The sequence below is a fragment of the Phoxinus phoxinus genome (assembly GCF_949152265.1).
Source record: "Phoxinus phoxinus genome assembly, chromosome: 4".
Lineage (NCBI taxonomy): Eukaryota > Metazoa > Chordata > Actinopteri > Cypriniformes > Leuciscidae > Phoxinus > Phoxinus phoxinus.
Window position 1 is genome coordinate 37,825,020 of NC_136879.1, and position 13,323 is coordinate 37,838,342.

Below are 13,323 nucleotides of genomic sequence, written 5' to 3' on the forward strand. Positions count from 1 at the left end.
ATTGCACAGTGTAATGACTTCAACCTTTGCATTAATCCTGTTAATGAGCATTAATTAAGTATCCTATATATAGCAGGACCCTGACACTTGTAGTTGTGATAGAAGGGCACATGAAGATCGTCGCTATGAATTCTGGGGCAGCTCGTCTGTTTGATGTTCTTTTACAGTGTCTGTGTTGTACGTTCACAGTGTCCTCTCTCTCTTTTAATAATAATAATCTATGTTTAGCATATGCAAATGTTATTCTATTTTCCTGGTGATTACAGCCCTGCATGTTAATGTGAAGCCCTTGGCTTTTCTCACCACTGTTGCGTAATGTTTCCGGTCTCAGCTGTTGAAATTATATACAAGCACAAAGTGAATATAAAAACAGCTACATAATGTTCCTTTGATCCTGGTACCAGCAGTTTAGGAAAATCAGCTTAATTGCTTGATGTCAAAAAAGTGGAACTCAACATGAATTCATCAAAATATTGTTGCATGAAACACTCACTCTCTGTCATCAGACAGTCTTCTGTTGTTATGTGCTCCTCTAGTAATACTTTACATTAAGGTTACATAACATTCATTAATTTACATTAACTTACAATGAGCAATATATTTGTTAGAGGCTGTATTCATATTTTTTAACAATAGTTAATCAAAAAATACAATTGTTCATTGTTTGTTCATGTTAGTTCAGGTCTAATAAATAAAATAAACATTTGATTTTAATAATGTAGGAAATGTTGCAATTAACATTAAGATTAATAAATGCTTTAGATGTATTGTTCATGGTTAGTTTATGTTGACTAATATAGTTGACAAATGTTAACAAAAAACCTTATGATAATGTGTTACTGCTCTTCTGCATCAGATATTCTTTTAAGGATCAGATGCTCTAATATTTTAGCCACTCTTTCCTCATCAGATGTTCAAGCATCAGACGTTCTTCCATCCGCAAACACTCTTCCGTCATCAGACACTCTTATCCGTCATCAGACACTCTTCTGTCATCAGACACTCTTATCCGTCATCAGACACTCTTCCGTCATCAGACACACTTATCCGTCATCAGACACTATTCCGTCATCAGACATTCTTATCCGTCATCAGACATTCTTCCGTCATCAGACACTCTTATATCCGTCATCAGACATTCTTCCGTCATCAGACACTCTTATCCGTCATCAGACATTCTTCCGTCATCAGACACTCTTATCCGTCATCAGACATTCTTCCGTCATCAGACACTCTTATCCGTCATCAGACATTCTTCCGTCATCAGACACTCTTATCCATCATCAGACATTCTTCCTTCATCAGACACTCTTATCCGTCATCAGACATTCTTCCGTCATCAGACACTCTTATATCCGTCATCAGACATTCTTCCGTCATCAGACACTCTTATCCGTCATCAGACATTCTTCTGTTATCAGACACTCTTATCCGTCATCAGACACTCTTCCTTCATCAGACACTCTTCTGTCATCAGACACTCTTATCCGTCATCAGACACTCTTATCCGTCATCAGACATTCTTCCGTCATCAGACACTCTTATCCATCATCAGACACTCTTATCCGTCATCAGACATTCTTCCGTCATCAGACACTCTTATCCATCATCAGACACTCTTCGGTCATCAGACACTCTTATCCGTCATCAGACACTCTTCCGTCATCAGACATTCTTCCTTCATCAGACACTCTTATCCGTCATCAGACACTCTTATCCTTCATCAGACACTCTTATCCGTCATCAGACATTCTTCCGTCATCAGACACTCTTATCCATCATCAGACACTCTTCGGTCATCAGACACTCTTATCCGTCATCAGACACTCTTCCGTCATCAGACATTCTTCCTTCATCAGACACTCTTATGTCATCAGACACTCTTATCCGTCATCAGACACTCTTCCTTCATCAGACACTCTTATCCGTCATCAGACATTCTTCCGTCATCAGACACTCTTATCCGTCATCAGACATTCTTCCTTCATCAGACACTCTTCTGTCATCAGACACTCTTATCCGTCATCAGACACTCTTATCCGTCATCAGACACTCTTATCCGTCATCAGACACTCTTCTGTTATCAGACACTCTTATCCGTCATCAGACACTCTTCCTTCATCAGACACTCTTCTGTCATCAGACACTCTTCCGTCATCAGACACTCTTCCGTCATCAGACACTCTTATCCGTCATCAGACATTCTTCCTTCATCAGACACTCTTCTGTCATCAGACACTCTTCTGTCATCAGACACTCTTATCCGTCATCAGACATTCTTCCGTCATCAGACACTCTTCTGTCATCAGACACTCTTATCCATCATTAGACACTCTTATCCGTCATCAGGCACTCTTCCTTCATCAGACACTTTTCTGTCATCAGACACTCTTCCTTCATCAGACACTCTTATCCGCCATCAGACACTCTTCCTTCATCAGACACTCTTATCCGTCATCAGACACTCTTCCTTCATCAGACACTCTTATCCGCCATCAGACACTCTTATCCGTCATCAGACACTCTTCCGTCATCAGACACTCTTCCTTCATCAGACACTCTTCCGTCATCAGACACTCTTATCCGCCATCAGACACTCTTATCTGTCATCAGACACTCTTCTGTCATCAGACACTCTTCCTTCATCAGACACTCTTCCGTCATCAGACACTCTTATCCGCCATCAGACACTCTTATCCGTCATCAGACACTCTTCCGTCATCAGACACTTTTCTGTCATCAGACACTCTTATTTGTCATCAGACACTCTTCTGTCATCAGACACTATTCCTTCATCAGACACTCTTATCCGTCATCAGACACTCTTCCTTCATCAGACACTCTTATCCGCCATCAGACACTCTTATCCGTCATCAGACACTCTTCCGTCATCAGACACTCTTCCTTCATCAGACACTCTTCCGTCATCAGACACTCTTATCCGCCATCAGACACTCTTATCTGTCATCAGACACTCTTCTGTCATCAGACACTCTTCCTTCATCAGACACTCTTCCGTCATCAGACACTCTTATCCGCCATCAGACACTCTTATCCGTCATCAGACACTCTTCCGTCATCAGACACTTTTCTGTCATCAGACACTCTTATCCGTCATCATCAGACACTCTTATCTGTCATCAGACACTCTTCTGTCATCAGACACTCTTCCTTCATCAGACACTCTTCCGTCATCAGACACTCTTATCCGCCATCAGACACTCTTATCCGTCATCAGACACTCTTCCGTCATCAGACACTTTTCTGTCATCAGACACTCTTCCGTCATCATCAGACACTCTTATTTGTCATCAGACACTCTTATCCGTCATCATACACTCTCCCGTCATCAGACACTCTTCAAGCATCAAACGCTTGTGTCATCAGGCACTCTTCTAGGATCAGACGCTCCTGTTATCAGACGCTCTTCTGTCATTAGATGCTATTCAAGTATAACGCACTCTTGACAGCAGACAAGGTTATGCTTCGTGTGGACACGTCCATGTTATAAGAATTAATGAAGGAACATCAGGATTTTTCCCAGAAGCCTCAGCAGAATCAGAGGAAACCGCTTCTCGTTTAAATGACCTGAAATCAAGCCAGGACATGCTCACTTGAGACATTAGCTGCTTGTTCTTGTTTTGTAAACACTGCAGTAGCTGCCAAAGGAAATGATTGAATATATAAACAGTCCAGTGAAGGGACGAATAACTGTGGGGTGTCTCAATATGCACAGGCTCAAAGGGCAGTCACGCATATTTTAAGTATGCAAAATCATTTCAGACCCTGCAATATGGGCAGCAGGATATTATGCCATGCTCCATGGCTTCTGTTTTGAATAAATAATCAAATGTAATAAATTAACAATGGTAAATATCTAATTTACTCCACTTTTCAGTGACACTGTTATCCACATTTTAACATTATATTAGACTTTAAATTATGATGTTAAATTCACTATTGTTTTATTTAGAATTGTTCTATAATATATACAGTATTTAATGCAATTACATCAGAAGTAACTAATTAATTACAGAAAAATTAAGAGTAATCCCTTACTTTATTTTTTCAAAGGGAATATATTTAATTGACTGTAATTGCTTATTTAGTAATGCGCTACACCCAAAACTTGACGCAGATGGCAACTGCGATTTCATTCAAAATCCGTGTGTTTTGGTTCAGCGCACCAAAGTTTGAATGCCTTGTTTCGGTGAGCTTTCTCACAACACGTCCCGTTACAATTACGGTCTTTTGGATGTTCACATTCAACCACCTGAGCGTCTACTCTACAATAGCAACTTGGTCTAACGCGTTTTTGACAAGCTCAAAACGTTCCAGACCCCGTTTACACATGTATTGTATAGTAGCGTCGTCCACTTGTGATCGGATTGATGAAAATGCATCTTAGATGACCCTAAGAAGTAAATAGGAATCTGGTTTAAAATGAAATGCATAAAAAGTATTTATTCAAATTGAAAGCATCTCAGCTTTCTCCCATCTCTCACCACAGATTCCTTCAGCGATGAAAAGATGATGCTGAAGTATTGTTTTTCTGTACTCGAAAGGTTAAATTGAGTTGCAAATCCAGATTCAGCAATGTAAAATGTCACAGTGCGTTTTAAAAGCACACAGTAAATGTATCCTGACATGCTCAGTGATGCACGCCGGGGCCTGTAGCTTTCATTTGAACAGCGGCCGTGATAACTGAGGGCAGGAGTGAGATTTCATCTGGATAAGTTCCATCTCATCCGAATGCTTCAAGAAAAAGTCTTGGCTAAATGCGTATTATGTCAACATGTGTAATGTAAGTATTGTTGATTATAATTTTCAGAACAGTTTGAATGTTCATTGAATGTTCAGCAATGTTCAACAGTTCAGAATAGTTGCATATTTTAAATCCGTGCTGTTTTAAGACTTTTTTATTTCTTTATATATTCTGTGTACATGTACTGTAACAGAATCTGTTGAAATTGATTCTTGTGTCTTTAAATATATGAATGGATAAATCTGCTTTTCAACATCACAGCAACATTTAATGTGTGGGTAATGCATTGTTTTTTTCTGTTTTCTTGATAATTAAATGAGGAATAATACATTTTAAGAAGTGCGGCTTCTCATGGCATGGAGTACAAAATACACAGAAGTATAACAAGAAGATACATCAGTACATAGATCCAGTAAGATACAAAATGGAAACTAGTTAAGTAAAAGCTCTTGAAAAGAAAAATGTTTTACAGAAATGAGTCTGTGAGTTTAGGGCTGTAAAAAGGAGAAGACCTCAAGTTTTGCATTTCTACACAAGCAGACACATATTTATCAGATGCTCAAGGTCAGCGGCTGAAATGAGCCATGGAAGAGTGTTTCCGGAAAGCATTTTGGTAGAATAAAGAATTTATGTTTAGCCTCGCCATGGCTTTAAGTGCTCTATCAGTGTGAATAGTTGCACATAACTTGCTTATGTAAGAGTGAACTTCTCCATCTGTTTGAGAATAGCCTGAAAAGAAATGCTGCATCAGTGTGTGTGTGTGTGTAAATATGTGTGCTGTGGTCAGTGCGCACTGGCTTTGGCCTCTGAGTGCACTTGCTGAAACAGCTAAATGGATGAATCACGGCGCACGTGGGGATGTTTGTGTGTGTGACAGAAGAGAGAGAGAGGGAGAGAGAGAGGATGCATTATAGTGAATCTCCTGTCCAGGGCCCAAATTTAAAATGAAAAATGTAAGAATTTCTATTATGAAGCCTGATATCTTGCTTCATGGCAGTTAAGAATATTTCAATGGAAGGCAAGCCGAGTGTTTGGGAATGCACATTTTACTATTATTTTTGCATTCCGTGATGCTACAAAAGATTCCGTATAGAACTTTAAAGGGTTTTATCAGGCGCTTCATATATAGAACCTTTTAGGGGTTTCCATCATGAGATGATTTTATAGATTTAGATTTAATTAAATAAGTTGGTAACACTTTATTTCAATGGGCCACTTTAGACATTCTACTAATGATAAGTAACTTTGCAAAATATTTTGCAACTTCTCAGAGTATTTGTACTGTCTGCTTAATATTAGCTAGCACTTTTTTCAATGCTCCCACCGACAGTAACTTTGCAACTACATGTCAACTTATTCTACTCACCCAAACAACGAACCCTAACCTACTACAGTCTACTAATACTCTAATGAGAGTTAGTTGACAAGTTACGAATGTATATATATGGATCATCAAAATAAAGTTTAACCAATTTAATTCATTTTCAATTTTTGTATTATATTTTATGAATAAAGCAGCTTGTAACCTACTTTATCGTTAGAAAATGTAATCATTAAAAGTAAAACATGAACATGAAAGTATTATGCCATAATTTAAGACATTTCTCTATTTTGGCATAAAGGGTTCTTTAAAATTGAGTAAAGAACCCAGGCTTCTATATAGAACTCTATAGAAAAATGTGTAAAATTCTAAACAATAACTGACTGGGGGAAGGGCTGCTGTTTTTATGTGAATTGCATCCATTAGTACATTTCTGATGATCCTTTAATAATCTGCAGGGTGGGCAAGCTTATTCTACAAAATAAAATCTAAAAAAGCTCCTAAATATATGCTTTATTTTTTTTAAGCAAAATATATTGTCTTGTTTTTTTTTCCCCTGTTGATTTGACCCAATATGTTACTGACAGGTTTCGTGAGATTCATAGAAATATTTGCTTCAATTAATCCAATATTTTATTCACCATTTTTTTGTTTTTACTTTCTGCTCCATTTCTCTGTGATGTATCGCCCTCACCAGCCCTTCAGTGGACTCTCTATTGAAACGTCCTGGTCGTGGGGGGAATATCTATGAGCCGGACTCTCACACTCTCTCTCTCTCTCTCTCTCTCTCTCTCTCTCTCTCTCTCTCTCTCTCTCTCTCTCTCTCTCTCTCTCTCTCTCTCTCTCTCTCTCTCCTTTCAAAACACTTCATTAGCATGACAAACATTGCAAAAACATTAAAGGAGACCTTTTTCAAAGTCTTGTTTTTGGGCTCTACAAGAATATGTTTTCATGCTTGAATGTTCATAAAACACCTTATTTTCCCATATCCTCCATAGTTGCGGCTCCTCTCTTCCCAGTCTGTCAGTAACGCTCTGTTTAGTTCCTGTCTCTATGAAGCCCCTCCTTCTGAAAAGCACACTGTGCTCTAATTGGTCGGCTGGATCAGTGTGTTGTGATTGGTCAAACGCTTCGAGTGTGTTTGGGAAATGCCCCGCCCCTTATCATAACCTCGAGTTTCAACACTCAACTAACTAACTCAATCAGGCCCCACCCCTTTATTCTGCGTATGAATTATTTAAATGAGGAATATTGTGACGTGTTCGTTCCCGGAAAAACTCAAGACTACAATGGAGGCGTTTCAGGGAGTTCAGAAACAGTGACACTGATATAGAGAATAATTCGCACTGGAGTGTATTTGTGCTTTGGAAATTTTCAGGCTCAAACAGAAACATTACAGACTAAAAAAAGATGAACGTGGGAAAAAAGCATAATTAATAGGTCCTCTTTAACATATCATGTACACTCTTAAAATAAAAGGTTTCAAAAGGTGGCTTTCGCAGTGATACCGTTTGGTTACCCAAAGAACTTTCTCCAAAGAACATTTTTCTCCTTTTGGCTAGGAACTTTTTAATAATCAGAACTTTTTCCACTATAAAAACTTTCTGTGCGATGGAATGTTAATTAATTCCAAAGATGCCAATAAAGAACCTTTATTTTTAAGAGTGTACAAACAATAAAGTTGTCAGTTTTTATAGTTTGCTAAGGCAAGCATCGTTATTACTGCTGCTCATACTTTGGGATAGATGGCTGGTTTTAATGTGTGTGTTTACGTCTCATACCCGTCCTGCGGCTCAGTTTGGAGTTTGAATTAGTTTGATTTCAAATGAATTGCTATCAGTTTTTCTGTTTCTCTCTCAGTGTCTATCATTCCATCATCTCATAAGCAGCGAGCATGAACTCCTCTCAGTCTCCTGTGATATTCAAAGCAGCTGTTTTGTACCTCCTTTAATATGCCGATTTGAAAGAAACATGAGTTCAGTGCCGGTTCTGTCCCTGAGGTGGTTTTGCACTAGAAACAAAGACAGATTCTGCGTCCAGGTTATTTTAGCTCATGCTGTATTATGACTCAGTGTTTGCCACGCTGCTATATTGGGGGGTTTAGCTCTCCGCAAATGACTAGCTCGCAGTCATATGAACGCTGTTACGTCAAGAGAGAGAGAGATGCTGTGTTAATGAGGGGAAATGAGGGGGCAGCCCACTATCCTCCATGCAACCCATCACTGCGTGAAACACGAGCACAATGCGGCTCTGTCTCGCTGTTTAGTATTCTGACTGAGGGAAGGGAGAGCAGTTCAAACTTTGTTTTGGACACAGAGCTACTCTGTGATGGAATAAGGCCATTTAGAAAGAGACAATAGAGAGAAAAACAAGGGTGAGTGAGTATGGATAATGTGCTCTGAATTTAGAAAAATATCTGTAAAATTATATTTAAGGAGAGAGAGAGAGAGAGCAGTGCACGCTTGTGTTATAAATCTGTGTGTGTGTGTGTGTGCGTGTGTGTGTGCGTGTGCGTGTGTGTGCGTGCGCGTGTGTGTGTGTGTGTGTGTGTGTGTGTGTGTGTGTGTGTGTGTGTGTGTGTGTGTGTGTGCCTGTGCGTGTTGGAAAGAAAAAAATCACTAATGAAATCTCTAATGTCTAAAATGTTTCTCCTAGACAATAATTCGATTACATAGGGAGTGTTCTGCTTCTCAGATGTTTCTCCTGGGAAAAACTCCCAATAATCGCACATGCGTCTCCTAGACGAGTTTAGGAAGAATGGCTCTTGAATGATGCTTATATGTATCACGATACCAAATCAAATTGCTCAAAGTTTGCTCTTTTATAGCTCAGGAGACTTAATGTGTTTCTCCTGAAGTTCCTTATTAAGTGTCGTTGTTGCTCACTATATACTAAAACTATTTAAAAAAAATTGTGGTAATTAAAATAAAGCTTAAATAAAATAGATGAAAAATAGATAGAACATTTTTTAGATGGAAAACGTGAAAAACGTACATGTAAATTAAAATTTTCCCTCGACAACTAACTGAAATAAGTTTATGCAGAAGTATAAAATCTACTAAAACTGTTATTTATATTTTTTGTAATAAATTGTAGCTATTGAATATATTTTTTTATTGAAATATTAATATAAAAAAAATGACAATCACAAAAAACAAATTTAAATAAAATCTGAAAACAAAAAGCTAATTCGATATATTCATAAATATTATAATAATATATAAATAATATTAAATAACACTGGTACAAAAAAAGTTCGAGTTTGACAAGAAATGTTCATATAAAATCACAAATGAGATCTGTTCTGTTAAATATCTTATTTCTCAATATTTCAATAAATTTTGTTTGGGAATGGATATCCACATTGATTTAATAGCTCTATTCTGTTCATGTTCATCAGCAATCTTTTTATAATTTTTTTCTCCTCCTAAGATATTTGAGAAGATACATCTGAGACGAAGTTGATGCCTGCAATGATACATAAGTAGGCTACTCCATTTCTAGGGCCAGATTTACTAAACTGGGCAAATTAGCGTCTGAATTGACCATTCAAAGACCCGCCCCCTTAGTTACTGTCGCTATGTCCGACAAGCTACGCCGCTCTCACACACACCATGTTCTCACGCAGTGAAAAATACATCGCGGAGCAGAGAGGACACTGACAACATGCTGACAGACAGGACAGACCAGCTTACTTTTCGGTTACTTTTGATATTAAACAAAGTCTCACCTTTCAAATTTGGTATTTATTTTTAAAGAAATTTAAACAATAAATACCGTTTTATGGCTCTTTAATGTGTCTGACAGATCGCTGTAGAGCATCAGTTAAAGCTGCTTGTGAACCGATCATCTCTTCCTTCTAGTTCATTTATAGCATCAAATAAACATGAATGAACATCAGAAGGAATGTTGTTTTAACCGCGGAAAGGCGTCAGTACTCCGCTTCTCAAGTTCAAATCCTCCCATGTTAATCTACTAACTCCTGACTGCTTTGTCGGACAAAAATGGCAGATTCGGTGGATGGTGGATTATGATTGGTCAGATCGCCTGTCAATCAAACTCCCTGCGAAGGCAGGGTCAATTAACCCTAAACAGGGCAATCCCATAAAAGTGCCGATGGGAGAGGAAAAGTTCTGCTCGGGAATTACAGACGCAGCCGGATCATTTCCATAATGACCAACACAATCTACCAAGAGCGTCTGCTTTATGTAAGACATGCTTTTTTGGGCGGTAAATAACGGCGCAAAAATATCAGTAAATTGACGAGCGTAAAACTTAGTCAATCACCTTGCATGATTCATTTAAATATTCTCCTCCTATAAATGTTGCGTCTGAAAGGGAAGCTCCTACAAATGCATGTGCAAAATATCCCTGTCCTCGCCTTTTCAGCGCTAATTTTTCACTGCGTTTCTTTAGTAAATCCTGACAGTAGTTTTTTAACGCCAAAAAGAGGGTTTGTGCTGACGCAAGCTCATAGTAAATCTGGCCCAGTCTCTAAAGCTATGAACGAGCAACATCTGAGCATGAAAAGTTTCCTTTGGTTGTGTGTGTGTGTGTGTGTGTGTGTGTGTGTGTGTGTGTGTGTGTGTGTGTGTGTGTGTGTGTGTGTGTGTGTGTGTGTGTGTGTGTGTGTGTGTGTGTGTGTGTGTGTGTGTGTGTGTGTGTGTGTTTGTTTGACTCTATGTGGAAGTACAGTTTGGTTTTTGAGCATTTGAGTTAATAAAAGCCTCGCACACACACACAGATGTCCCTCTCTGAGACCTGCGGAGGACATAATCCTCTGTCCTGCCAACATTATTTCATTCTTATTTGAGTTGTCCATCCCTTCTCAATATCCTGTTGCTAAGCGCTTAAAAAAAAAATCCCATCCATTATCATCAGCAGTATGTTTACTTGTGTTGTCCTTGTAACCGTGTTTTACCTAATGAAAGCAATCGCTGTCGTTGCCTACGCACTCAGTCTATTCTTCCACCAAGGTCTGTCTCTGCTGCATCTCACATATTTTTTTATAATCATCTACTTGATTTACTCCGCTATAAAAGCGAGCAGGAGCTGCTCCGCACAAAGCTGCAGCCTGGAGATATTTATGTTGGATTGCGAGTGCTGTTCTTCTAAAGCTGCGTGAGATTTGTTTTTCTGATGATGACATTTACAGATGCCTTTTCGGTTGCTTTTCTTGCCATTAAAGTCTCTTTTCTTCACTCTTTTCTCCCCAGGACCCCTGGCGGGCTGGTTCCTCTCCGTGTTCAATCACCTCCTTTATTTCGTCTCCTCCTCTGAACTCCAGAAGCCTTTTGAGGAGTGAGATCATGGCACCGCTTTCCTCTCGGCGCTCTTCTATCCTCTTTCTGAGTCTCGTCCTCGTCCTTTCTTTGCCCCCGTCCTGTTCTCCCGAATCCCAGCGTGAAGAACCGTCTCTCCCGCCCTCCATCGCTCCGTCGGAGATTCCCTCAGAGCTCTACAGTAACCTGACCGATGACAGCGACCTACCCGCTCCGAAAAAGCCGTGCAGCGACCCCGTCACGTGCAGACCTGGGATCGTCCTGCCCGTGTGGATGCCTGTCAATCCCCGTCTCGGAGAGCAGATCGTGCGGGCCGTCATCTATTTCGCCTCGCTCATGTACATGTTTCTGGGAGTGTCCATCATCGCTGACAGATTCATGGCATCCATCGAGGTCATCACGTCACAAGTGAGTTGCACACATTGTTCTGCGTAATCTTGATAATCTTGCTATAATTGCAAAATCACAGTTCCCGTCTACACTGTAAACCCGAATAAGTTGGCAAAACTCAAAACGTTTATGCAAGCAGAACTAGCAGATTTTTATTTTGTACTTATACACTTTAATTGTTCTTAACTTGAAATGTTTGAGTTCACTAATACATACAATTAACTTAAACCGTTCATGTAATCTCAATGTGAACACTTTTATTAGTATAAACTTAGCTAGCTTTAACAAGCTAACATACTAATTTGTTAACATATTAGCAATAGTATGTTATACAGAAGCACTTGCTGTATGAGTGCAACAATATAAAGGTTTTATTTGCTCTCAAATCAAGCTCTTGTCAGTTACCATGATGGTAACTATCCTAAAACCAACATTAACAGAAATTCTTCTAAATTCTTCTAAATTAGCATTACAAAACATTAATCACTACTAAATCGAATTACTTCACATTAATCTTGCACAGAAAAAAACCCCCATTATATTACACTTAATTTTAACATTTTAGCATCTCTCCCTTTCGAGTGCCATCGGCAAAGCATGCTGGGAAATATGACATCCCAGCCGTTTCAGGTAAACTTAAGTTTGTCTAAATTAAAATAAATAATTTCATAAAACTCAAAACAATTAAACAGTTCAGTTTACTTAAAATATATCAGTTCTGTGAACTTGAAAAAAAAAAGTACTAAATACTCATAAAAGTGAACTAATTAGTTTAATTTAAGTTTGTCCTACTCAAACCAATTCATTATTTTGAGCGTTAGGGTTTACAGTGTACCATAAAGAGGATTATGATTTATGATAATTTTCCAAGGTTCGTATGCCACTCTTTAGGAGTTGCATTTCGTGCCTCTGTTAATTGACTGACAGTAAAATAATTAAAGAGGACCTATTGTGCAATTTTCCATGTTCATCTTTCTTTTGTGTGTAATGTTTCTTTTTGAGCATGAAAAAGTTATTCTCTATATCAGTGTCAGTGTTTCTGAACTCCCTGAAACGCCTCCATTATAGTCTTGAGTTTCTTCCGGGAACGAACACGTCACAATATTCCTCATTTAAATAATTAATACGCAACATAAAGGGGCGGGGCCTGATTGAGTTAGTTTGTAGTGTGTTAAAACTGGCGGTTATGGTAAGGGGCGGGACATTTCCCAAACACACTCGAAGCGCTTGACCAATCACAACACACTGTTCCAGCCGACCAATCAGAGCACAGTGTGCTTTTCAGAAGGAGGGGCTTCATAGAGACAGGAACTAAACAGGGGTGTGTTCCCGTACAACGACGTAAGTCGCTGCTTTACCATAGTACGATGCATCGTTGAAGAAATCAACTAGCTAGTTACGACTGTTTCCCGAAACCATATTGTCGCAAATTGGTCGTTAGTTTATGACGTCTCGCACGTGGTGGAGTAATAACTTCTTTTAATGAAACTGTTTGAGATCAAATCAACGCTAGATGTTTTGACATAAATTACAGACATGGCATCTGAGGACTATTTCTCATTTTT

General features: G+C 38.9%; 1 protein-coding gene across 1 annotated transcript in view; it reads left to right on the forward strand.

Moving 5' to 3' along the window:
- Positions 1–13,323, forward strand: part of slc8a2b (solute carrier family 8 member 2b) — a 112,762-nt gene that overhangs the window by 61,707 nt on the left and 37,732 nt on the right. The window contains exon 2 of the mRNA XM_079609992.1: positions 11,303–11,776. Coding sequence (XP_079466118.1) covers positions 11,396–11,776 — 381 coding nt within the window. The 5' untranslated portion in view covers positions 11,303–11,395. The remainder of the gene's footprint in view (positions 1–11,302; positions 11,777–13,323) is intronic.